General features: G+C 34.9%; 1 protein-coding gene, 1 long non-coding RNA gene and 1 other non-coding gene across 8 annotated transcripts in view; 1 reads left to right on the top strand and 2 right to left on the bottom strand.

Moving 5' to 3' along the window:
- Positions 1–3535, bottom strand: part of LOC110438274 (uncharacterized) — a 49068-nt gene extending 45533 nt beyond the window's left edge. The window contains exon 1 of the long non-coding RNA XR_011008212.2: positions 3390–3535. This is a non-coding gene — a long non-coding RNA (uncharacterized lncRNA). The remainder of the gene's footprint in view (positions 1–3389) is intronic.
- tmem161a (transmembrane protein 161A) lies at positions 489–27398 on the top strand. Of its 6 annotated transcripts, none has more exons than XR_012397362.1 (13): positions 489–844; positions 18706–18809; positions 18896–18979; positions 19053–19150; positions 19233–19389; positions 21295–21446; positions 21559–21619; positions 21690–21833; positions 23677–23790; positions 24013–24187; positions 24282–24378; positions 24506–26006; positions 26496–27398. XR_012397362.1 is itself a non-coding variant. In XM_073936465.1 (12 exons), exons 2-12 carry the CDS (start codon positions 18712–18714, stop codon positions 24802–24804), a joined length of 1479 nt encoding a protein of 492 aa, XP_073792566.1. In that variant the 5' UTR covers positions 489–844; positions 18706–18711; the 3' UTR covers positions 24805–27398.
- mir9-4 (microRNA 9-4) lies at positions 3500–3586 on the bottom strand. Its single transcript, NR_029996.1, has one exon. It is a non-coding gene; the product is annotated as a microRNA 9-4 (primary transcript).

The following is a 27398-nucleotide window of genomic DNA, read 5'->3' as shown; positions in this document are numbered from 1 at the left end:
TCGTCTTACATAACCACTAAAAAGCACTGGAGATTTGTGAGATGCCAGTTTAAAAATCTGTCCAGATTTTCCAACCAGGAGACCACAAACCCTTGAGAGTCTCTGAAAGCAATCCAGGGAGTTCAAGGAAATGACAATGCCTTCCCCCCATAAATGTACTCTAAATATTTGCTAATTATATTTTGAGAATTATATATAGTGAGCATTTAGGGGGGGTACCAATGCAATCCTCAAACAGAAATAAATCGTTCACTTATGGACTAAAAGATGAGTTAAAAAATATTCATACATTATGAAAAAAGTGTCTTGTAGTGAGAGAATAATAAAACCCTTGGAAACTAGGAAAACTTCTAAAACAGAACAAGCGAAAATTATTCAGCACATGACTGCATAATGAATTTAAGTGGTAAAGCAGTAATCTGCAATATACGATATCATAACAAACCAGTTGAATTCAGTTAATGTCAGTTAAAGCTCCAACCGAAATTAAATTCAAATTGTCTTTTGACGGTTAACAAGCATATTAAAGCTCGTGGCTAAACTTTAGAGAGACCTGAGTCAAATGAAAACAACAGAATATAGACTAGTTTTGTTTGGTCGGTTGTTCTTGGTTTTTAATCTCAGACAGCTTCTGTTACTGTTTCATATGCATTTTCAACATTTTAACCATCTAATGAAAACAAACGCAGCTTTCAGTCATGGTTAAATTCGTTTTTTTATTATTCGGCTCCTACCTAAACATCTTTTTCCCCGGCATCACAGACGCTTCACGTGTCACCTGAGGGGTTTTGGCGCGAGACTGACAACAGTTGTGGCGCCGTGGATGACCAAAAGTGCTGCCTAGGTAGGTAGTTGAATTAGTTAGACATAGACTTCGTGTTTTTCATTTAACGGTAACGTTATGTGGATTTATAAAATATTTCGTCGAATACGATAAATAATTAAACACGAAAAAACGGAGATTTCATTTCACTGTTTGGACATTCGCCTCTACACTACGGTATCAACAGCGAGTTCTTTTTTTAAAGTAAAAAAAAAAAGTCTGTGGTGTCTGTAAAATATTTTCATATATCCTCTACTTCATAGGGCCTTTTTAAATCTGCCAATGTTAGACTGCAAATAAAGGATGATTTTCGTTCCCATTTCATTTCTTGGATCAGAGGCCGTTGCTAAGATACCAAACTCAGAATTCATAAGTTCAGCGGAGAAATGATTGACATTTGCTTTTTGAGGTAAAAATGAAAACTGAATAATAATAGATAAAAAGTCCAGTTTTATTGTGAGTAACAATGCCTATTTGAAACCTAATCTATTTGAATGAAGTTCAGAGAGCGGACTGCAAACAAAATTACTCAAAAATACAATGTAGGTTAAATACAAGTCTGTGTGAGATTAAAGAATAAAAATTGTCACTGACACCAGTTTTAATAATACAAACATAACTCTTGACTGTCACTAAAGCTCCACTGCAGCATTAGGAGAACAATAGAATTATAGAATATGCACAATGTAGTCATATTTACACATATAATGCTCTATGTTGTCCTTAGCAAGTCCTACAAGCTAAATTTACTTGACCAAAAAAAAGAGATCTAACCCTAAAAAAGAAAAAAAAAAAAGAGAAAACCCAAATATATTTTAGTACCCCCATTCCGGCTGTAAATTAACTACCCAAATGTATGTGTCTTTAAAAAAAAGTGAATACACCCACAACGAATTTTAAGACATTATGTCAACTTTAAAAAATAATTAAAACAGCACAGCTGATTTTGAGGCCTTGTAAAATGTACCCTGCATTACTGATATCCAGCAGTGTTAAACAAGTATTGTGTACATTTTCTGACTATCTTAATACAATACTGAATTCACAAACAATTTCTATATGCATAAAATGGGTTGTGCATATAGTTAATGATGAATCTAGAAAAACTGGTTCCTTCATAGACAAGTTAAACCTATTAACAGAATAAAATAAAAGCAATGTGTCAATAAATTGGTCTAATATCCTCCTGAACCCCCCTTAGCCACATTTATTCTCATATATTTTTAATCTGCAGTGAAACTGGGATGCAGACTTGGTTACATTTAATTCAGATTAGTATTAGACGTAGACAATGGCAGTGCTGCATATGCCAGGTGCTAAGACAAGACTCCATCTGCTGGGGCCCCTAACGCAGGACCAGACACATATTAATGTGGGAAAATGTCTGGGGCGCCTCTCAGACAGGCCTCTCGCTGCACCTCAGACTCTATTTGTGTCATGCATCTATTACACGTCTGTGACCACCCCCATAAATTTTAACATCTTATGATTATGGCAATAAAATCACAATTACTAAGAAAATCATAGACCAGTTTGCTTAAGCTGAGCATCACACTGTATTTGGCATTAGCAAAAATGATCTAAAACCTCACACTTCTATTAAAAGAAACTCACCAAAAACTCAATGGGGAGACTTGCGTTAGACCTATTTCAAGCTGTCATATTCTATTTTCCACATTATTTTCACATCTTTAAATTAAAAATGTCTTTGTGTAATGTAGCACTAACCAATTAGTGACATAGATTTCCTTAAACTAAAGCTACAGTACAACTGATAGATACAAGCCTGTAAATAGTGCTAATCAGAGGCCTTGTAGTTTCATAAAAAGTGTTCCATTTTAAAATCAAGCACATTTGCGCACTACATGTGTCATTGAATGATGTCATAAGAAGTCTGTTTAAAATAGCCTTGCCATTCCATTTATAAAATGATGTCGTGAATGATCTTAGAATTTTAAACAGCAGCAAAATTCTAAAGAGGAAAGGAAAAACATCCACTAATCCACTTATTGTAACACTGTAATGTCTTGCAAAACACACTGTTTGAAAGGTGTACAAAGACGAGGTCAGCCTTTAACCTGTTTCTGTTGTCTTAGCATAAAATTTGAAACATTTTATAGTTTATATTCTATGACAAGTCATACACATTGATGATTTCCTTGTTAAGGCAATTCAAGAAGACACAAAGAGTGTCAAACCACACACACACACACACACACCTCCGAGGTTTGACTTTCCCATATTATATGAGAACCACGTGACCCAAGAGATCCGACCAATCGGTTGAAACACCTCGATGAACCGATTCCTGTCATCCCGAATTCATACATCAACATCATCATCACGTCTATGATGGAATGTTGCCCAGCACAAGCACACTTGAGAATGATCGCGAAGTCCGTATCCGCCTGAATACCAAGCCTTTGCGTACTGCCAGCGTACTAACGCGTCCCTATGTAGCCGGAGGCAGATTCCACGTAAAATCCACGTCTTCCACACAGCTTTTGGTATTCCAGTCCTCCCAGAGCATGGAAACGCATTAACGCAGCGCCAGCTGCATGCCTACCGGATTCGATGCTCTTTGTAGCGGACATCGCCGTCTCCCTCATACCCCGACCATTCCAACATCCCTCCGGCTTTCCTGCCTCGTTCCAATTCAAAGCGCTCCGAAGTCTTTGGAATTAGTTTATACATTCGGTTCTCTAGCTTTATGATATCACATAAACTCATACAGCTAGATAACCAAAGAGAAAAACTAACCCATGTGCCTTAAAGGGACCGCCGCGTACGCCAGATGCAGCTTCTGTTGTGGTCACATGGAGCTATTGCATTCACTGCCGTGTGAGCAGCTCCGATACAGTCTCACTCACTCTTTCACGCGCACACACACATACACGTGGGCTAAATACGCTCATATTATGTGCGTTTTATAGTCTAGGTGTTATTGCGCACCTCTTGCGTTTGCACTTTTAGTGCATCGCAGTTGTTTACAATTTATATGAAACGCATGTTTCTTTTATGTTTGGAGCTGGCCTAGCTACAGTATGTAGGCGCTTAAGGGTTTTAAAATCAACATGCACCTCAAAAAACTGCTAATGAATAGATATCTCGTTTGAATTACGATAACCAATACATTGAGACTTTTACACATTCAAATGGTTAGCATTTGTTCGTGGTACACTGTCAAGACACTGCTAAAATAGCATATTGGAAACGTTGCGTTTGGTTTAAAAGATTATTGCGAAATATCTTATAAATTACCATTTTTATATTAGACAGCACGTATATTGAAGGCTATCGATACCCTTGTGGAAGCATTGGGATATTTAGGCTATCGATAAACCGGTTTATATTGTCTCCAGATTAGGCCTATTAAACTATTAAGTGCCTCTTTTCGTAAAATGAAATATTGTGAGGCGTTCTAAAATGTTTACATTTCAATCTGTCATACCCCATATGACATATTATCTGAATTAAAACACTGCATCCAATTGACTTTCCCTTCTGGAATTGCATCTACCTCAAATGAAGCAAATAAATAAAGCTAAATTGCCTAAAATAACTCGTGTTGTTTAATGGTCGTTGATTCAGAATGCCCAACTCACAAAACAAAAAGCAAAGCTAACCACAATTCGACTGTTCATGATTTCTTTGTAATTTCAGAAGTTCTTTATTGTTAGTTATAGATAGGTATTTCACATTCGTGTTTTAGTTTCTGAGTTCGTTAAAGAGCCAGGACATTGTTTTCCTAAAAAACAAGTTAATAGAATAAGTGCAAGTGAATAGAATAAGTGAATCTCCCTAGAACTTCTGAAGGGTTCGCGTAATAAAATCAGGCTAATGAAAAGATGCTTGGTTCTGAGTGAAACTTTAATTTAAAGCTGTAATATAAGATTAAGTAGACTATAAACTGCTTAATTAAGTAAACTACAATTTGAATTTGGCGACTGACTGGCTTTTCAAAAATTGAATAAAATTTCCCATAGCCTACAATACAAACGAAACTCCTGAATATCAGTTTTAAACGAACTTACGCTTGCAACACAATAGATGAAACGCACACAGCCTAACTTTCAAACAAAGCACAATTAATATCACAAAAAACAGGTAGCCTACTTACGATTTCATTTCCCATCCAGCGTTTTACAAAAAAACATCCAGAACATCCATTTCATTCAAACGACAGCACTCACAAAAAAAAAAAAAAAACGTGAGAACAAGTTAATCTCAAGGTCTACGGGGCTTACGGTTGTCTTTTCGATGCATCCGCGGTTTATTTGCTAAAGTAAAGCCGTTAAGAAATAAATAAATCAGTGTCGTAAAATCTTACAGCTAAAAATCAAGCAGGAGGATGCGCAGGGCTCCGGCAGCAGCGCTGAACGGGTGAAGATTGAAGTGAGGGGCTCCTCTGGGCAGGGCCACGGGGGTCACACCGCCAACACAACTGTGATGTCACCGGTATTAACCATTAATGCTTATTGATACACATGGCTGAGCAGAGCTGAGACACCCGGGGGACGCGCCCGTGACCGAGCACAACTCTCAGCATCCGAAAAACTCATGCTTTAGCTAAACATTGACCTCTCTAACCTGCAGCTGATCCATTAAGTTATTCACAACTCATTCAAATATAATTCATACCAATGATGAGCTGAATACACGTGTTGTTTGATTAACGTGTTTTGAGTTTTTGAATTAAAAACCTTTTTAGTATATATATATGGGAATTGCTACAACCAAATGACACTTATCAAAATGTCAAGGCGGTGTTTAAAATTGTACTGGAGGTTAAAACTCTTGGAGAGGGAACGGAAAGGTATATTTATAGAAGTCTATTGTGTCATTGTGTCATTACAGATCATTTGATAAATATTCAAAAGATAGCAGTGAAGCTGTTTTGAAATATTAATTTTTGAAAAATGGCAGCGTAATGTACCCTATACAGAAAGCCTATTTATTGTCATTTTAGCAACGAGATCAAAAAACAAAGACGAATCATAAATACTCAAATGACTGTTATTTATGATCGAGTTTTCAGCAAATACAGTTTTTTTTGTTTGTTTTTTTTTTTTTTTTTAATGAAAACGCATGTTTGCCAAGACAAATACAATGTCCCTGTGGAAAACTATTTTTTTATACGATATGTATAGTATATACATACATTTGAATTTAATAAAGTTGTATGCAAGATTCAAAAGAATGCTTTAGGTAATTTTGCTTTGATGGATACACTATTAATATTAACAAAGCATAAAACAAGCATTTAAAAAATATTAAGATTACATATCCACAACAAAAGATTTCCCCCTTATTTATTATTTAATAGGCCTATTATATAATTTTATCATTTATATATTACTTTCATATGTTGGACAATTACGGTGATAATTTATTTATTTGCCATTTATTTCAGATATTTGTGTATCATTTTGCAATAATGCAATGTAATAGAAAAGAAGAGACATTTAAATCTCATGTATGTTTATTGAGACGGTGAATATCACACTTGCATTCTTTATGAGCTGCCACAGTGTTCTGTTGTGGCCGAATAAAACGTTTATTGGTGTTGCTTGCGAACGTTAAAAACTATGAAACTCGTATAGCTGTATATATGGCATGAGAGCAGAAAGGCTATTTAAATGTTGACAATAAAGACGTGTTACTAAGGATCTAATGTGTGGAAGCAGATTTTAGAAAGCAAACGTAGATTTTAAACGCGTTTTAAGTAAAACAGCGAAGTGAGCCGTAAATAACAGACGTGCGCGAATATGTAATAAAATATAGTCGCAATAAATACGTAAAATAAACATTTTAAAATATGCATGGATGCAGACAAGCAGATGGAGAGTATCTCCCTCCTCCTTTTTTTCTGTCTCTCTTTTTCAGACACACGCCGCGCGCGCACGCACAGGAGGCCTGTCCTTATTTTCCATTAAAATATATTCCCCAGTTCATTTGAAAATGGCATCTCCCGGTGGCTCCATATAAAACAGAATGGACTGTTCCATTAAAAAATAGGAAAGCCTGATATTTCGTGTGCACTAAAGAAACACTACCATGCAAAGCAATAAATTCAATATTTCAGCTAGAGGTTAAAACGATGTATATGCTGGAAAAATTAGAGGGAAAATGGTGGCTTTTTAGCCTATTATAACCCGCATCTAAATACAAAGCCTTATGAAATTGTGGCCTAAATGTGAGAAATGAGAGCACTTATTATAATATAAATTAATAAACAGATTGCAAAAATCTCATAATTATACTGCTACTGAAAACCACTGGTCAAGCTAATCACAGGTTTTATTTACACATGCATTTGAGAAACAGTGGATAAGCCTGTTGTAAACTATGCAAGATAGTTTATTAACTTCATGGAAAATATGTTAAACAACATTTGAGGCCAATTGTGTAAGATATTTTGCAATCTTGGATTTTGAAACTCATAGGAGTAAAATTATGTTGGCCTATGTAACATTATTTGTCAATAACATAAATGGTATATCAGTTTCAGCATGTAGTAAGAAAACAATGAAAGAATTTACATGTGTACGATCGTTTAACAATGCGTTTGGTGTGTTTGTTGCTTCCAAAAGGTTTTTTAACTTTTTTTGGCAACCCTTTTGTTTCTCAAGCGGCTACATAGAATGTAGTGTAATTTGTAGGCAACTGTATTAATGTTATTAGACTAAAATGTTCATCTTAATTTTGAGCTGTTGCTTTTTTGTTGTTCAGTTATGATGTAACAAATGATCACACACATTAGTAAAATTCAACGAAGACCCAGTTTCATTACAATATTTCTTTCTAATAAATACTTCAAAACACATATTTACAAAAATGCATGACCAATATTTTTCTGGCATTTGTCTCAGTTTATAATGTTTATTGTAACATTAAACATCTAGAATAAATTATATACAATAATGTTAATATTTGTGAAATTCTGTCTTCCTCGCACATTTGATTTCAACACCCGCTCTCTCACACACGCGCGCCTGCAGGTTTTAGACACTCCCGCTCTTTGCGTCATGTCCTGTTTCAAATATGCGCTTCCCACCATCCTCAAAAATATCTGTAACCCCACAATACAGGTATTACTACAGGTATTCACACTTTATACATTATATACAATATGCAATACACAGCAAATTTGAATAGTTCAATAAATCGCATAATGCACACAAATAATGCCCGTCCTTTTATGCTACGTTTTTATTTAATTTTTACATCAACGTAAAAACGTTTTATTAGCAAACAGAAATAACAATGATGAAAATTACTCTACAAGAGCTGCATTTTGCAACATGTACCTATTTATATTTGAAACGTACAGAAGTTCGAACTCAAGTTAACAGGTGAAGGGATCTGTCCTTGGTGCTGAAGTTCAGATTCAGAGTTTGTTACATATCCACTATATGACCTGCCATTTTCCAAAGCTCTTGTTATTTTGTTTTCGAAAAGACAAATATTTTTTTTCTTAACACGCCTCATATTTCGCTTTATAACAGTACTTTGTTATTTAAACGTAATAACGTTTAATGCAAATAGTCAGATAGGCCTACTGCGTTATTTAGCAGGAAGATCACATTTCAAACAAACTCTAAATGTTTTTAGATGTTTTCTAAATGTATAGATGTTTCCACACACACTTATACTCGTTATATATATATATATATATATATATATATATATATATATATATATAGATAGATAGATAGATAGATAGATAGATAGATAGATAGATAGATAGATAGATAGATAGATAGATAGATGTACATAATAATTTAGTTTTCTAAAAACATACTAAAACAACAAATTAATAGCTTTAACACAATTTCATCATTCATAAACTATAACAAATTTTAGCCATCATCATCAATAATCGATCTTACAAACCGTATATGTCTCAAAATCAAATATTTGCCTGGAGGTTTATTTATTCGTTTGTACCATTTTAAAGATAGCATAGAATAGAATAGTTGCTACCGCGTAAATATTGTAAAGCAAATTAAAGTTTAACATGGTAAGTCTTTACACAACAGAATAAATACAATATTAAAATATACCCTAAGCCTATATAAATGTTTATATAACAAAAAGACCATGGTTTCTGCAATAAATAATTAAATCTTACCTTTAAGTACAGTGATGAACTCTTAGTAGCCTATAGTGATGAACTCTGCCTGAAGAAACATAAGTTGCAATTAGAATTAATTAATAAAAAAAGATAAGCTATTTGACAATGCAAATATGGAAAGTAAATTGTTTTACAATAAAACACTGGAAGCGTGTATGTCAGTATGAGTCGTTAAAAAAGTAGAAACACGTGTTTCATTCTCTCTCTCTCTCTCTCTCTCACACACACACACACACACACACACACACACACACACACACACACACACACACACACACACACACACACACACACACACACACACACAATTGTATCATAATTGTCGTTTAAAAACTTATGAAATCAGTTTTTGCAAGCACAATACAATTACATGAAAACAGTTAAGTTTATAATAATAATAATAATTATTATTATTATTATTATTATTATTATTATTATTATTATTATAACCATAATAATAATAATATGAAGAAGAATAAGTAGCATAAGATTTCAAAAAGAGGGGGAAAATAGTTTCTTTCAGTCTGTTGTGGCTGGGCAGAATACAGTTTAAAAAACGTTTGGGGCCTTTTGTGGGGTTCCAGGGATCCTCTTGGTCTCTATTGTTGGCCGCTCCAAAAGCCTGATTAATTAATTTCACACTGTAGCTCCGGAGAAGATTTTCCCACAAACAAGTGACCGAAAAAAAATCAGCCCTAAAGAAAGAAGTCAACATCAAGTTCAACAACGTGCGGGCTGCTCATTATCATGACAATAACGTCTGGGAGCACAGAAGTCCCCTTAACAAGAGGGTCTGGCGTCAATACACTCCACCTCCCGGACCCCGGAACATTTTCCCAGGCTCCTCTAACAATCGCACAACTGTTTGCTCCCCGGGCTCGCCTAATGATCACTTCATACGACGCTCAAAAGATGATTTAGTTAAAATACGCCACATTAACTCCGACAATTGGAAACTTTTTTCTCTTATCAAAACAGCATGGGAAATAGATGGCTAAATGTGAAAACCCCAGACATTTATTAATCTAAAATCTTATTCTAGGCATTAAAGAAAAAAAGTTTGTTAAACTTACTGGCAGCTGCTTTGACTGAAGAAAACACATTGATAAAATCAAACTGGATATTTTAGCTTTTAACTTTAAGTTGACAAATCTACTTAATTCTGGTTGGTATTGTAACGTTTATTGAAAAAAAGTATATATGACAATGCTAAGACTCAATATAAAATTTGGCAACTGTGACCAATGAAAACACTCATAGTTGATCTTCATACACATACAAAACCAGGCTAACAAACTTGCCACAATGGATGCTGACAAAAATGCAATACAAAACACTGCACGTTAAAACGAAGGAAAACTAATTTCATACCATTGTATGTATTATGCTGTATTGCTCCACACTCAATGACTATACAAATGAGTTGCATTCACTTACCAAACTAGGGTTGATCCAGTCTACACCACAAGCTCTAATCCACAAGCAAAGACGAAAAAAAGCCATTGCAGAAATATAAATCGCTGAAAACAACGCACTATTCCAGCCAATCGCGCATCAACTTTACTACTGATGTCCATAATTAGTTTCAAACAGCCTGACTGAATGCTGTGACGCCTTATTAGCTCAAGTGCACAACTTGTTCTCGACATTCCTGCCAATCCAGTGCTACTACTCCTAGGACTGCTGGGATCGAGTCTGTCGTTGGTCTCCACGTGTGGACGTGTGCAGAAAATCAAGCAGCTTGCGTTTAAACAGCGTCCCGTTGTGAATTGATGAGTTATTGTTCCAAAGTCCGCGCGCAGGATCCATTTCGAGCTACGCCCATCTTATTTCTCACGCGGTTTTGGGTTGGCGTATGGGCAGAGTAATAGCTGGGTTCGTTCTATCAGCGGAGAAATAAACGCAACTTATCCTCTAGGCGTAGACGAAGCTTATAAGATTCAGTTGCACCGCTTTAGCTTACGACCATCACAGCCTGCAGGTGCACCTGATCGCACCTTCAGATTCCTGTACTGACAACACACATCTGTACTAAGAAAGTGAGTTCGTGCAGGGCAGGCCAAAATTAATAATACCACAGTTTTCGTTTAGATTGGCGTCTTTTTGCTTGGGTTACGTGAGTGACTAAAATTATTGGATCATGTGAGCTTTGCGTCTACCGCTTTAAAGGTGTGTGTGTGTGTGTGTGTGTGTGTGTGTGTGTGTGTGTGTGTGTGTGTGTGTGTGTGTGTGAGAGAGAGAGAGAGGGGGGGGGGGTACAAACATGCAGGTGTCGTCTTTGCGTCATTTTTAAAAGTTTCGTATGTGTAGCCTATTTTCTCATTTTTACACCACGGTTGATTCAGATAAAACACATTTTTGTTTTAAAAATGTCTAATAGACGTCTAAAGTCGTCTTGGCTAAAACAAGGCTAAATATGAGCTTTCAGTGAAAATCTAGACGTCTAAAAATAGACCAAAACTAGACTATCAAATGAACAGAAATCAATGACTACACATGTAAAGTTTGTCTAATCTGTCTATTTGACGACTAGTCTCGTTTTGGGCTGCTGCTTAAATGTATATTAGATTTTCACTGACAGCTTAAGTTTGGCCTTGTTTTAGCCAAGCTGTCTACGTTTAGATGTCAGACGCCTATTCAACACAAAATTATTTGCAGGGTATTTAGGCTAATATATTCATACAGGTAATATTAGACTCGCGCCCTTAAATCTCCCAACAAAAAAAGAAGAATGGCCTATTAAAATTCTGTACCAGTAGCCTAAGAGGCCTTTAAGTTGTGCGTAAAATACACACTAAAATAAATAAATTTAATTCGCGGGCAGAAGTGCAACAGAAAGACTACAGTATTGGAAATCGACAAATGAGAGGTAGGCCTAAAAAAATCATGAATATAATGTCACAGAAAATTTAGTTGAGTATAGCATAGGTTATGTTTAAGTTGTCAGTCAAATAAATTATCATAAAAATCGACAACTGCTTTTGAAAAAATCGCTTATTAAAACACACTGAATTATCTGGCTTAATTCCAACTATTCTGAATAGTCAAACTTCTAAATTAAATGTTCTAGTTGACCAAAGATAAAAATTGAAGAAAAAAAAACACTAGAAAGAAAAAAAAAAAAGAATAGTATTTATTTAGGCTATACGCTTTTATAACCCGTACATGTGCCGTACAAATGTTTGGAATTCGCTGTTAATAATTTAGTACCATTTAAATATGTTTACCTGATCAAATCAAATAAAAAATAAGACACATGAGAAACTAAGAAATTAACCGGATAGCAGTAGTTAAATAAGCTTTACTAATACACAAAACACAACACAACAATGTCTTTTTAAAATTATCTGAATCTCCATGCCAGAGTAAAATACAGTAGTTTCATTGAAATATATTTTCATAGAATAATGCAGTTTATTTCAGTCTATTATTAACACCACGATATCGCTAAACTAGAAAACAGCGACATCCATCGGTGAGACGCTGCGATGGATGTATGATCATCCATACAAAGAGCTTTCCTTTATAGGCCTATCAATAACGCGTGTTATCTGGTCATGATGAGATATTTACAAAGTACAGCCATTTGAAAGCATCCGTAAAATAATTTATTGTGCTTAAATCATTCCAATGAAAAACAAATGTTAGGCGATAGACAAAAGGGATTTTTAAGATTTAAATCAAATTACATTTTTAGATTACCACTATTTATACACTTATATACAAATATTGCTATTTAGAATTAACCAAATACAATCAGTAATGATAATTAATTGAAACGTTAAGAAACAGAATTTCATCAATGCGATTAAAGCTTAGGCTATAGCCGAACATAAACTTGGCAAAACATCAAACGGCATCATCCTCATTTCGATCACCTAAAATTTAGCTAGGCTATTATGTCAACAATTACCATCGCTATTACAAACAACATTTAGACAGCTAAAAAAGGACTAAACTCATTTACAAAACGCAACTTAAAAAAACGCAAATTGTGTTTAACTGCTTAGAATTTATGCTTTAGCGTGTTGCGCTTAAACACTGTAACTCAAGCTATTTTTAATAAATATAAATATCTAATATCATGATCGTGTTGTTGCATCACAATTCGAAATTACTTCAAAAGGAAACGCGGTTACTGGCATATTTTAATCTAACGTTGGCTACTGTTTAAAATGCTAAAGACGAATTACATTTTAGGAGAAATGTAGGCCTATTTAAGAAAGAAAAAAAAACAGTGGTCAGGCGTATATCCATTTTGTTTTGTAAAACGAGATTTCCTTGAAAATAAACCTTATTGAGTGTGCGTAATGCTAAAAAACATGCATTATGTTAGTATTGAAGTAAGACTAGAGGTAAACTGTGCTATTCAGAGCTCTAAAAAATATATTCTAGCAAGTGAGGTAGAAAATGACTGATATTGACGTTATTATTTAAGTTTTATAGCTCCATATTTTGTTACACGCGTCTAAAACGCAAATGACAACATTAAGATAAAGATTCAAACTGAACTCAAAAATAAAACAGCCACTAAAATTCATGATATCTCTCAGACAGCCTTGAAAATAATTGGGACCATGGTAGGAATGTAAAAGAATGAGAAGATCCTACAAACAAAAAACACTTTCTAATAAGATATATTTTAAATTGAGAAATATGGGTTCATTTGATAAAGCTACGCATTGAATCAACAATTAGTCGAATAAAAAGTAAAAAAAAAAAAAAAAAAACAAGAAAAAAACTTACGTCGATTTAATAAATCAAACACCTTAAATGAGAAAACCATCTTGACCTAAAATCCAAAAATCATTTCATTTATGCTTTTGTTTAAATTAGTAAGTTATACAAAATAAGGTGATTTGTCGCTCAAAGTGATTTAAAAACGGGCTTCTCTGTAAAGGCATGCCTTACATGTTGCACTTGCCCTTTGCTCAAATTTTACAAGTTTCAGTTTGACCCGAGGTCACAGGTCAAACACCAAAACTAAGCCTTTGGATTGTTTTGAGCGAACGCAAATATGTTGAATGTGGTAAGACGCAATTTGAATGTGACGAATTAAGTTCATTTATTCAAACTGTTTACAGTAATATGAAATGAAAAAATGTTTAGACTTAGTATCCTAGCAGATATATATTAAACATCTTTAGTTTTTCAATGAACCTATGGACACAAAATAAACAATCAATGAAACTGACAAAAATCGTCATGAACATTTAGAAAACATCTCATTAAAACAACAGAAATAAACTATATTATTACCCTTTTTCAAATGTGATATTACGATTTTTTTGGCAGCAAAAACTAGTTTTTACTTTTTCTTAATCACAAGCACTTATTGAATATCCAAAGACAGTTCATACGAGTTTACAGGAATATATACATACCACAAGTTGTCGTATGGAGAGATGTTTCCACACTGGCTGTTTCGTGGGAAAAGGGCTCGCCTCGGAATGTCACAGTCCTTTAATTGGAGCCGGACTGGATTTTATGGAAATGAGCATTGAACATCAGTCTTAACGACTGATTGGCACATATAAGAAGAGTGCAAGGGCCATACTCATGTCTTTTAGCAACGCAATTCAGAAGGTCAAGTTCAAGCGCATATCTCAGCTCTCTCAATGCGTGTGACCAATTATCATGCAAGTCGCGTAAAAAGCCATGTGTGCCTGCAGCCCTACAGGGTGCGTTTAGTTGAAAACTGTTCAACTGGTTGGAGTCTTCATTAAAGAGCGTTTAGGAAATTTAGAAAAAGTTATTGCTGTAAAGTTTTTTTTAACACATTACAGCAACGGATTCTTGCAATAGTTCATAACATATTTGTTTGTAACAGGAATAATAATCAAGTTTAATTTATTATGCTTATAGTTCAACAGATACAATCGTTATTTTTATTTTATGGTTTAAATAATCTGGTTTTGTTTCTTTGTTTAAGGATATTTTTTCCAATTATTTCTTTCATATAGGGTTTTCATATATCTTTAAAACATTTTAATCTCAAAATATAAACTACAAAGAAAAGCTTAAAGAATCCTTTTATCAAGGACATATTTTATCTGTTGTTGTTTTTTTTTGGAAAATTTTAGCCTTTTCATTTTGGCTTTAATTGGAATCTTCACTTTTAAAGGTTTTACAAACAACTTTTTTATTCTGAAAACATCTAATGGCATGCTTCATTTCCCTCCTAATGGATTTTTCCTACAACCAATGATATGCAGATCTTGGCTGCATTTCTCAAAAGCATTAAGACTAGAGAACAGAAATTGTTGGTGCACGGTTTTAGCAATGTTTAAGTTTAAAACAATTTGGGGAAACGCAGCCCTGTAGAACTACTGTAAAAATAACTTTCACAATTCAAATCATACACTCCTAAAAATAAAGGTTCTTGATTGGCGTCAATGGTTTTGAATATTCTTTAACATTAATGAAACCTTTTTATTTCACAAAAAGAATCTTTATAAAAGGTGTATAGATGATCAGTTTCTTTGAAATCATTTACTTTGATTATATGGTTCTTTCAGACGTCACAGTGGTGCAGTGGGTAGCACGGTTGCCTTACAACAAGAAGGTTGCTGGTTTGAGCTCCGGTTGGGTCAGTTGGCATTTCTGTGTGGAGTTTGCATGTTCTCCTCGTGTTAGAGTTAGTATCCTCCAGGTGCTCCGGTTTCCCCCACAGTCCAAAGACTTGTGGTGTAGGTGAATTGGGTAAGGTAAAATTGTCTATAGTGTATGTGTGTGAATGAGTGTGTATGAATGTTTCCCAGTGATGGGTTGCAGCTGGGAGGAGCATCCGCAGCGTAAAACATGTTCTGGATAAGTTGGCAGTTCATTTCAGTGTGGTGATGCCAGATAAATAAAAGGGCTAAGCTGAACAGAAAATGAATGAATGAATGAATGAATAAAAGGTTCTTTGGAGAACCAAAAAAGGGAACCCAGTGGGATCACGGTGAAAACCCTGTTAGTTTCTTCCTGATACCTTTATTTTTTTAGAGTGAAAGTAGAACAAAGGTGCCAAAGTTTTCTATAGCCTAAATGTAGTTTTACAATGTTTTTGGTGAATGCAGCCCTAAAGACTTTCTACTGTAAAAAACTTGAACCAAATTCCCAAAATGCAAATCATTCCACATAAAGAATCTATGCAGTATAACACTGAGCAAGCAAAAATGTGCGCGCACACACACACACACACACACACACATATTTGGACTAGATCTGAATAGGTAAGATATGTTTATACTGCATTTTCCGGTACTTTTATCAGTATGTTCCATTTTGATGGGGGAAAAATAGCAGAAGACAGAATTCAGTACCACAAGAGTAGGTTAAGTTATTCAGATATCAGTCTTTTTTACAGTCGTAAAAGCAGCAGCTAACATAAAAACAAGTATGGTCTTGTTATAAACACAAAAACCTTAAATATTGCCGTTCTCTCTAAAAATAAAAAAGCTGTCAAATTGGTCATTTTCTAAATTTTGTAGGCTAGGCCTACTTTTGTAAAGGGTACTGCCACAGTGATGGCTTCTGTACATATCCTTTTGTTCTGAGAAACGTTTTAAAGGTTAGATTTCTTTGGGTTTCCTCAAAAGCAAAGTTTCTGGTAGACAAATGGGACTGCAGAAATCTAAAAAAAAAGCCCATAAAACACCAACAAATGCATAACTAAAAATAAATTGAAGTAGTTTAATTGAGAATTATTTCCCAACAGTGTCATTAACAAAAAAAAACTGAAAGGTAGATGATGTAAACTGTATACAAAAAGGCACTAGGCATTTTGCAGGTTTGTTTCTACAACACCTCTTCATTTGTCGTTGTACATCTTGACCCTCCCAGTTTTATTTCTGTCCTTGAAGAAAAGTAAAGACATTTACAGTTTTACCATGAGGACCAATCAAACAGTACATGCGTTACAGTTTGACCAATAGAACTACAGCTCTCATGCGGCTTCGACATGGTCCAATCAGAGCGAGCGACTGTTGCATACGTCATCAAAATACTCCTTCAGCTGTTCGAACACTCAAGTGTCACCACGAGAGCTTCTACATGGGACATAAACTCATTCATTAAACTCATCAATCGAAGATGGTTTGTATATTCACTTATTATGCCGTGTAATTGACTTGGTGGATTTACTCTCTTAAATGACAGATCTCGATAATTGTTGTTTGCATCTTCTGTTTTGAAATCATGTTAGCACAATGATAGCTTGCAGACTGCTTTATGTTAGACTGGTTAGAAGTATTTTAGTCTCACAACTCTTGTCTTAACGTTCTTTGCACCAATGCAATGCTACTGCAACGCTTTTATCCTTTAGAGATCATTAATATATATATTTTTGTTATATTGGGTAGTTAGCAATAGCATGTTAGCTAACTACCCATGCCTTCCTATGTCTTGGGGGTTTGCAATGCCACCACCTGCTCACTTTTGACAGCATGACTCTAGTGCTCATCTTGAGTGACTGGCACAGGCCCACGGCCACTGAGGTAAAGTTGGTTTTATATTCGTATTTTTGTTTATTTCACGGTCCATATATTGTTAACCACTCTAACTTAATTTGAATATTCAGTCTGAATTAGCATGCAAGTATAACTTGAAAACAACATTAGCACTATTTATTTGACTGTAAACAATGTTGTACTTTGATAGTAATTTAGTGCTACTATGACTTCACTATTTAGAAAGTATTACTTTTCAGAAATTATATTATTAAAGAGAATGTCTGAATGTAGAACCAACTTTACCTAAATCCCACGGCCAGTTTAGTAACGTTAGCGAAGTGTTGTAAACAAATTATAATACAATAAATAAAAATATTTTTGTTTAGAACATTTTGGGCTCCCGTGAGATTACTTTGTTATTACAAAATAAATTTTGTACCGTTAACTTACTTAAATAATTTGAGTGTTTTAACATATTTTTAAAGCATAACCGCTAGACTTAAAGCTAATATATGTTAAATACCACTCTAGTGTAATGAAATGACTAACTAACCTTGTCGTTTCAAACTACATTCAATCTTCAACTCCTGTCAGGTAAGCAGAAAAACGCGGTAGTTCACATGAGACGCGCAAGCATAAAGGAAAACATTGTTTACATTATATACACACATATATACGCACGTGTACGTCCGCCTAGAAGTAGTCCCACCGTTACCAGCATGATTTAGATCAGGGGGGTCCAAACTCGGTCCTGGAGGGCCAGTGTCCTGCATAGTTAAGCTACAACTTCTTTCAACACGCCTCCCTGGAAGTTTCTAGTATACCCAAAAGCTAGTTAAGGTGTGTTTAATTGGGGTTGTAACTAAAATATGCAGGACAACGACCAGTTTGGAAACCCCTGATTTAGATAATTTACTTCAGATCGCATCACCTAAGTGCTTAAACAAAAAATAAACCCACACTTTAACTTTGGAACTCTACAAAACACCTTGCACCATAGATAATCACTGATTGAAGTAAATACTACTTTGGTTCCTTTTTACTTTACTGCACATGGACAAACGGGGTGACTTGCTGGCAGTGAACTAAATTGGCCGTAATGTGTAAATTTAAGAGTGTTTCCCAATACTGGGTTGTAGCTGAAAGGGCATGCACTGTGTAAAATATGCTGGATAAGTTGGCGGTTCATTCCGCTGTGGCAATCCTTGATGAATAAAGGGACTAAACTGAAGGAAAATGAATGAATGAATGGACAAGGCAATATTGCGTTTTGTTTTAACATGCATTTTTATGTGTGTGTCACTTTTAAGGCTCTGATGGGAGTTCAGCTGGTGGTGAGCTTGCTGGCGGTCAGCATAATGCAAAGAATGGCCCCACATCTCTCCTTTGCACGCTGGCTCTTATGTAACGGCAGGTACGAAACTTGTAACTTGTCCGCCCCACTTGTAAACATATTTTATTTCTAACTGTATAACATGTGACTTTGTTGGTTTTTCCCAGCCTTCTTAAGTTCAGACATCCATCTGAAGGCGAGTTGTGTGCCCTCGCAGGAAAGCAGATTCCTAAGACCAGCAGGCGAGACAGGTGTGAGCTTAATTCAAGCAGCTGTTGGTAGTTTCTTCTGTGGCGTTCAGTAACTTATGCTTGCCCTCATCAGGAGACAAAATGGACACGGTGAATCCAAGCCGCTCACAGTTCCAAAAGACATCGATCTTCACCTGGAGAGTACACCGGTAAATGTCATGGATGCACTTGGTAGGTTTTTTCTCAAAGTTGTGCCAAAAACCCACTGTAATGAAGTTAAATGCTGAAATGCTTCACCTACTGTGCCCAACAGTTCTGCGGTTCTTTGTGGAGTACCAGTGGCTGATTGACTTTGCCGTATATGCCACAGGGATTTACCTCTTCACCGAAGGCTACTATAGTGTAGTTGATGCCAGCAAAGAAGTCAACATTGCTTCCATCTGGTGTGTGCTGACTGTTTTGTTTTGCCTGTATCCTTTAACATTGCAGCCCTTTGTGTTACCAGGCCACATAGTGGTTGAGCAGAAAAAAAGTGAAAAGCAGAGCCTTGAACACAATATTTAAGAGGAAGCCAATGTAACTGATAAAAAAGATGAGCATAAGTGGAAATATGTGGAGTGTTTAGACAGGAAAACTCCTTTAGAACCAAAAACGGTACCACTTTACAATAACTGTACATGAATAATGATGTGTTAAAATGTAAACTAAACATTATTATTAATTAATGAGTTAAGGTGCGCACTAATAATGAACTAACTTGAACTACAACATGAGTCACATGAGTGAATATGGCTACCTTAATTACTTGTTAGTACATGTTGTTAATTAATGTATAAATTAACATTTAAGTTTAAGCTAAATGTAACCCACAGGAACTCATGAGCTGTGTAATTATGTCATGACTTCACTTGGATGGGGCACATCATCATTAACTTATCCTTAACTACACATGAATTCCTGTTTAAACTGTTGTGGTTGACTGAACACTTTTTTATTGTTATTTAGTGTAAATGCACTAGACAGATATGCATAAGGTGTTCATGAGCAGTTAAGAATGGGTTGATGATGATGTGCCACCTCCAAGTAAAGTCATAACATAATTATACATTAACATATCATGAGTTCATGATGGTTAGATTAAGCATAAACTGATGTGGTAATAAACACATTAATTAACAAAAAATCATGTATTACTAAGTAATTAACAAGGTTCATACACATTTTTATTACTAAACACATTTTTCCAAGACTTTCAAGTAAATTTTCATGACCTTATGTTTCATGCAATAGCTACATATTCGTGGTAAAAAAATTCATATTTATTACAGCATATCATAAAACACACAACAATCTATTTACTTTCAATTTATATCTAAATTGTACTGTAAAATAGATTTAGATAACGCTTACACCGCACTAATAATGTGAGAGTATGTGATTGGCCATGGACAGAAAAGAAGTAAATAACCTATATTGAAGATAAAACAGATATCTGTTTTCCATAACTTTTCCAAAACTTTGTGGGATTTTCTATTTTTCCAAAACTTTTCCAGGCCTGGAAAATGCCATGTCAAAATTCCATGACTTTTCCATGTTTTCCATGACCGTATGAACCCTGAATTAAGGTAGCCGTTAGGCTGCGGTCACACTAGACTTTTCTCCCCATAGACTACCATTCATACGCACGTGAATGCAAGCTTAAGCTCGTGCGACAAGTTTCGCAGTTCGATGCTTTGCAAAATTCAAGCTTTCTGAACTCTGACCAGCGAAAGCGCATCACTTAACAGCGTGAGACCAATCAAGGATCAAAACACGACTTCTCTGGACAGAAATTTAAAACATGGACCAATCGCTCGCTTTTTTAAATGTCCAATCATCTTGTTTAATACCGCCCTTTTTCTTAGCACCGTATTACAAAATTACGAGCTCAAACACTAGTGTGACCGTAGCTTTCTTTACACATTAACCACAACATGAGTTCAAGTAAGTCCATGATTAGCACATGCATTAACTACATTAATTTATTATAAAGTAATGTTTAGTTTACATATACCACATCATTTTCATGTACTGTTAAGTGTTAGCCCAAACATTATTCTAAACAGCCTTAGTAGGCCTAAGACAGAGCCTTGAGGAACACCTGTAGTAATTTCCAACCAAGTTGGAAAGAATTGAGGCAAATAACACATCAGCACAAATGAATATATAAATGTTATTCCTTATGCTCAGTTAGCTTTTAACAAAGCATACGTAATAGAAATGCACTGTCATTTAGCTACCTGAGAAATTTAGATGTGACCTCTCTCATCCAAAAACAGAAAATAAGTTTGTGTTTTCAATAAGCTTGTCTTCATGTCCTTGACTGAAGTTTTCAGGAGGACGCTGTATCTCCTTATGAGCCACTACTTCCTCTCTGAGGAGGGTGGCGAGCGCTCTGTGTGTCTGGCTTTCGGCTTCTTATCTCTTCTTATTGCGATGCTGGTTCTTGTAGTGAGAGAAGACTACCTGGAGTTTGGCCTTGAGCCCGGTATGTGGTTATCTGAGTTCTTTTTTGGACATTTCACCACTTGTCACAGTGCTTTAATCTTTAATACATTGAATTGTTGTAGTGAAATTGTTCTTTATTCCGTTTTTTACAGGATTTACCAGTCTCTTTGACAATTTTGAGGTCTTTGCCAGAAAGCAAGGATATGAGTGGTCGTAAGTAATGCATTATTAGTTAGAAAAATGCAGTACCCCTAAAACATCTAATATTTAAATATTTTAACAGAGTTCCCTTCACCAAACTGTCAGTGAAGCTGGGCCTGGCTGTAATTTGTGCCTTTATTGGAGCTCTTCTTGCCTTTCCTGGTCTGCGATTGGCCCAAACTCACCTGGATGCTGTTCAGATGAATGCAGATCGTCCAATGATTCAGTAGGACAACTAACTTTTGCATTGTAAAAGAACTGACATAGGGCTGTGCGATCTTATATAAATAATTTATACATTTGTCTTAGTAATGTAAATTAAACTTTGTTATCCTGAGTGAGTTTTTGTGTTGGTCTAAAGGGATAGTTCACCCAAAAAATGTCAGTTTTCTATGGTCTATCAGTGTGTGCAGGTTTCCAAAATTCGTAATGTCATCAGAAAAAGATTTGACATTTTTGGCTGTGATATCTATAAGTTTGTTCAGGTCAATTGAATATGTCACTAAAACCACCTGTCAGTGTGGGAAATCTTAAAGAGTTTATGCATCATTACAGGTGCAGTAGGTGATCTGCCAAAATGCTAACTGGCTAGCATATTATTTTTGGAAGGCAGGGGAGAGAATGTGTTTCAAAGCTACGCCTCCTGAAATCATAAACGTGTGAACTGCAACATGACAGCAGACAACCCACTAGTTCATGTCATTCACCAGTTAGAAATGTAGTTAGTTGTTGGCCGCACTTACATGCTATTTCAGAGCGAATATTTAGAGTAGCATCATGGTAAACCGTATAGGAAGGCTGTCATTGTTCAAAAATGAACCAATGTGAATATAAAAGGAACTTCAGCTCAGTAAAGCAGGCTAGGCGAAATAGCTCTATTTGCTGGTGTTTTTTTGTTAAACTAAATAAAAATCAACATTATCGATGCTTCAAAAGGACCTTATAAAACTGAAAATAGTCACATAAATCTTTCGCTGGAAGATTTCAGTGGCTGAACAACATGCCTGTGTATATAACCTATTTATAACACAACACAATCTACATCAGCTTTAGGGGACTAAAAAAGTTTTAAAACAGAACATTACCTGTCTAACAGAAATACTTCAGCCGTGGTGTCATCCTTCCTCCAGCGTGCAAAAGTAACTGCAATATTGATTTAAGATTTTAAAAAGTTTCAATTCAGCATTTGATTTTAACGCAACTGTGACTGTCTCGTGTGCAGGTGAACGCGTGAACAGATGTGCAGAAGCCCAAATCTACATCTGTTGACAGTTTGGGCTACTTATCAGCCCAAAAATATTTAATTGAATTTAGTAGTTTATTGAAGTAGTTTACTATTTATTTGTTTACTTAAGTTACTTACATTAGTAGTTTACTCAAGTTGTTTATTTTAGTAGTTTATTTTAGAATTAGTTTACTTAAGTCATTTACCCATGTTGTTTATTTAAGCTGTTTAAGTTGTTTACTTAAGTTGTTTAGTAGTTTACCCAAGTTGTTTACTTTAGTAGCTTACTCAAGTTGTTTACTTTAGTTGTTTATTTTAGTAGTTTATTTTAGAATTAGTTTACCTAAGTTATTTACCCAAGTTGTTAACTTAAGTTGTTTAGTAGTTTACTTTAGTTGTTTATTTTAGTTTATAATAGAATTAGTTAATTTAAGTCATTTACCTAAGTTGTTTATTTAAGTTGTTTACTTTAGTAGTTACAAGTTTGGCCTACTTATCAGAATCATGGGAGATGTCGGCCCGACAATATTTAATTGGTTGAACATGTATTTTTAGATTTATGCCTTACCCAGAATATAAAAATACATATAAATACATTTAGATCATTACTTTAATCATTACTATTGGACTGTGAAGAGACTTTCAACCAGCACAACAAAAAATGTTTCTGAAGACAATCACCTACTGCACCTTTAATTTACGTGATTCAATCAAAATGGCTGATACAATTAAAAACTAAACAAGCTTCTGTCTTTATGATCTCAATAGGAATGTTGCATTGCATTTATGATGCTATTCAAAATCGGATTTGACATACCACTATACATTGTTTTTCACTTTTTAGGATTCTTCTGCACATGAGTTTTCTGTCACCATTGGTTATTATTGTAATGTGGATAAAACCTATTGCTCGAGACTTCCTAGGAAACGCACCAATGGGAAAGACCTCAGTTACTCTGTAAGTTTAGTGAATTAAAATGAATTCAAAGTTATTTATTTTATTTTTATTGTCTGGTTCTAATGCTTTTGTTTAGAATTTTATTTTATTTCTTAATTAATTCTTGATCAATGTATTTGTACATTATTTATTGTACATTTCAAAAAATTATTCTTGTTTTCAAATGTTTCTCTTTACTTATTTCTTTTAATGTTTGTCTAAAAATATCATCTTTTCCTCCAGACTTTCCAGTTCTGCCTTCAGCTCAGTGCGTCTCTGGACAATTGTAGTGCTTTGTGTTTTACGACTTCTGCTCACTCGTTACCATCTGCAAGCTTACCTTAACCTGGCACAAAAGTGGGTGGAGCAAATGAAGAAAGAGGCGGGGCGTATCGCTGCCATTGACATCCAGAGGAAGGTGAGCTGAAATGAGATGTAAGATAGTTTTATATTGAACATTACAAATAGCTGAATGTAAAGTGCTAATGAATGTTTCTGAACCCGTTTTGCAGGTGACACGAATTTTTTGCTACCTGACTGTAGTCACACTCCAGTACCTTATACCTATTTTGCTTGTGCTTTTCTCAACTTTGGCACTCAAATCATTAGGTGAGTTACAATACTGTTATAGTTTTTATTAATAGGATACAATATATGTATATATATGTATATGTGTATATATATATATATATATATATTTTATTTGTTTAATGTATTTAAATTTGAATTCCCCCAGGTGACTTCTCATGGGGCCTTGGAGCTGAGACTCCAGGTGTCACCCCTGCACCCATAATCCCCAGTAGCACCCCTCCACCCGTACCCGGCCCAGAAGACGATGAAGACATGGAAGACATGGAGGAGGACATCCAGGCCACCGTAGCCCATCTAACCGAACTCTTCTCTGCCTTGCGCGCCCTCCTCACACCTATTTTCTTCAGGGGAATCTTTGCCTTTCTTACATGGTGGGTCGCTGCCTGTCAACTTATTAGCAGCCTGTTCGGGATTTACTTCCACCAGTATCTCATGCACAACTGAAAAAAAGAGAAAAGAAAAAGTGCCAAGAAATGAAGCTTTGTGGGCTCAAATCAGATCTTCATAGTACTGCAACACCAATATGAACAGTCATGTAAACACGCATCTGATGAAGGCTGGCTCTTCAGAACAAACACTCATATAAGCCCAACGTATTGCGACGGTACTTTGTTGAAGCTGGTTTGGTACAATCAGAAACGCTAGTTAAAGCGATGATTCAGCTAAAAATTAAGATTTACTGCTATTTTAAGTATGCAAGATATTTATTTCAAGAGAATTTTAAAGGAGTAGTTTACCCAAAAATGAAAATGTTATTAATTACTCCCCCTCATGTCGTTTCAATCCCCCGAGACCTTCATTCAGCTTCAGACTACTAGTTTAAATATTTTAGATGAAGTCCTGGAGCTCTCTACAACGGTCCTGAGATGTTAAGGAAAGTCCAGAAAAGGAACTAAAAGCATTGCCAAAACATTCCATGTGACTTTAGTGGTTCAACCATAAGCATATGTAGCTCTAAGAATACTTTTGTGTGGCAACATAACTATAAAAATGACTTTGTTTACCAATGTATTTTACGTCAAGTCACGGTGCACTTAAAGTACAGGCAATACAAAGCTTAAATGTTGTGCTGACAATACATCATACAGCCAGTACCATGATACACACTATGACCTAATGCAGCAGAGCATATATAGGCAAACATAGTGGTTTATATGTTTTTTTTGGGATCGGAATAGTGTTCTTATAGCTTCATATGATTACAGTTGAACCGCTTGGAATGATCACATGGATTTCTGTATAGATTGGAATGACATGAGGGTGAGCAATTAATGATTGAATTTTTAATTTCGGATAAACTAACCCTTTAAATAAGATATTAGCTGAAACTGTGGTTCTTGGGGGTCAATTGTTATCTGTATTTTGATAGTCGAAAAAAAACATGTATAGGCAAAACAAAATGAATACACTTGGTTCCACAGGACAGTGATGTCTTGTGAAGCAAAACAATTGCTCTGTGCAAGAAACTGAACATAACTTAGAACATTATTATCTTTAATCCACAACCTCTGCAAACAGTTTTATTACTCTTGTGTTGCCTGTATGTGTTTTTTGTGTACTCTCAGATTGCCATTATCCACTGACTTGCATTATATGAACAAACAATTTTAGCTTAAATCTATTGAAGAAATAAAAATGGCCTAAAAGTATGGAGCTAGATCAGTCTCAAAAATAATACATTTACAAAATAAAATTCAATTCAAATTCAAATCCAATTCGTACATTCAAAACACGATTCATAAATATGCAAATCCAATCTGTAAATTCAAAATATGATTCATAAATGTGCAAATCCAATCGTAAATTCAAAATCTGATTAAAAAATATGCAAATTCAATCTGTAAATTCAAAACACAATTCATAAATACACAAATCCAATCTGTAAATTCAAAACACGATTCATAAATACACAAATCCAATCCGTAAATTCAAAACACGATTCATAAATACGCAATTCTAATTAATACATTTAAAACACGATTAAAAATATGCAAATCCATACCGTAAATTCAAAACACGATTCACATTTACTTGTGAATTTACAAATTGTTTATAAATTTACAAATTGGATTTTGTAAATGTATGAATTTTTATTTTGTGAATGTATTATTTTTGAGACCGATCTGGCTCCATAGACAGTGAGTAAATCAACAGTAAATTTTTTATTTTTGGTGAACTCCCCCTTTAACTGTAAAGTTAAGCTGTTTTGATTTATCAACAGTTTTGTTAAACACCATAAATATGTGTTGAGCCAATTTAATGCTTTTACCTCAAAGTTTTCAGTCATATCCCATGCGTCATTTCATTGAGATGCGATGCAATACTTCTCATCTGGTAACTCAGGGATGTGGTCCGAAATAATAGTGTTTCTTTCACCAGCACAATATCAAAAACCTGTGAAACGGTTTGGCGCTGTAGTTCATAGACTTGAATGGAATTTCTTTTTAAAGGGATAGTTTACCCAACAATGAAAATGTAGTGATTTACTCACCCTTATGTGGTTCTTTTTTCTGTTGAAGACAAAAGATATTTTAAGGAATGTTGGAAACCAGTAGCCATTGACTTCAGTAGTAGGAATAAAATAGATTGTAAGTCAGTGTCCAACAGAATGTTATGAACATTCTTTAAAATATCTTATTTTGTGTTCAACAGAAGAAACTCAAACAGGTTTGAACAAAGTGGAGTAAATCATGACAAATTTTAACTTTTGAGTGAACCGGCTCTTTAACTTCATTTTTTATTTGATCTTTTAACAGATTGTTACAGCGTATTTTAAATACTGTGTTTGCTGTGTCATTAATGACATGTAACACAGTCCTAATAATTTATCCCATGCTTCATGAATAATCATCTGTGAGGTTTTTAATTAGTTTGCTCTGTTAGTCTTCAGTCACGTCATCAGAGGAAGGCAATAATATTGTTTGAGAAGGTAGACTTAAATCAGACTAATGTTTTTATGTTAAAGCAATTTATTTATTCATTTTCTAATGTCAATTTTAATTTGATGCAAAACAATAAAGTGATCACTGAAAATTAAA

This window comes from Danio rerio, chromosome 22, assembly GCF_049306965.1.
Source record: "Danio rerio strain Tuebingen ecotype United States chromosome 22, GRCz12tu, whole genome shotgun sequence".
NCBI classification, from domain to species: Eukaryota; Metazoa; Chordata; class Actinopteri; order Cypriniformes; family Danionidae; genus Danio; species Danio rerio.
This window is presented reverse-complemented; position numbering and strand designations above follow the sequence as displayed.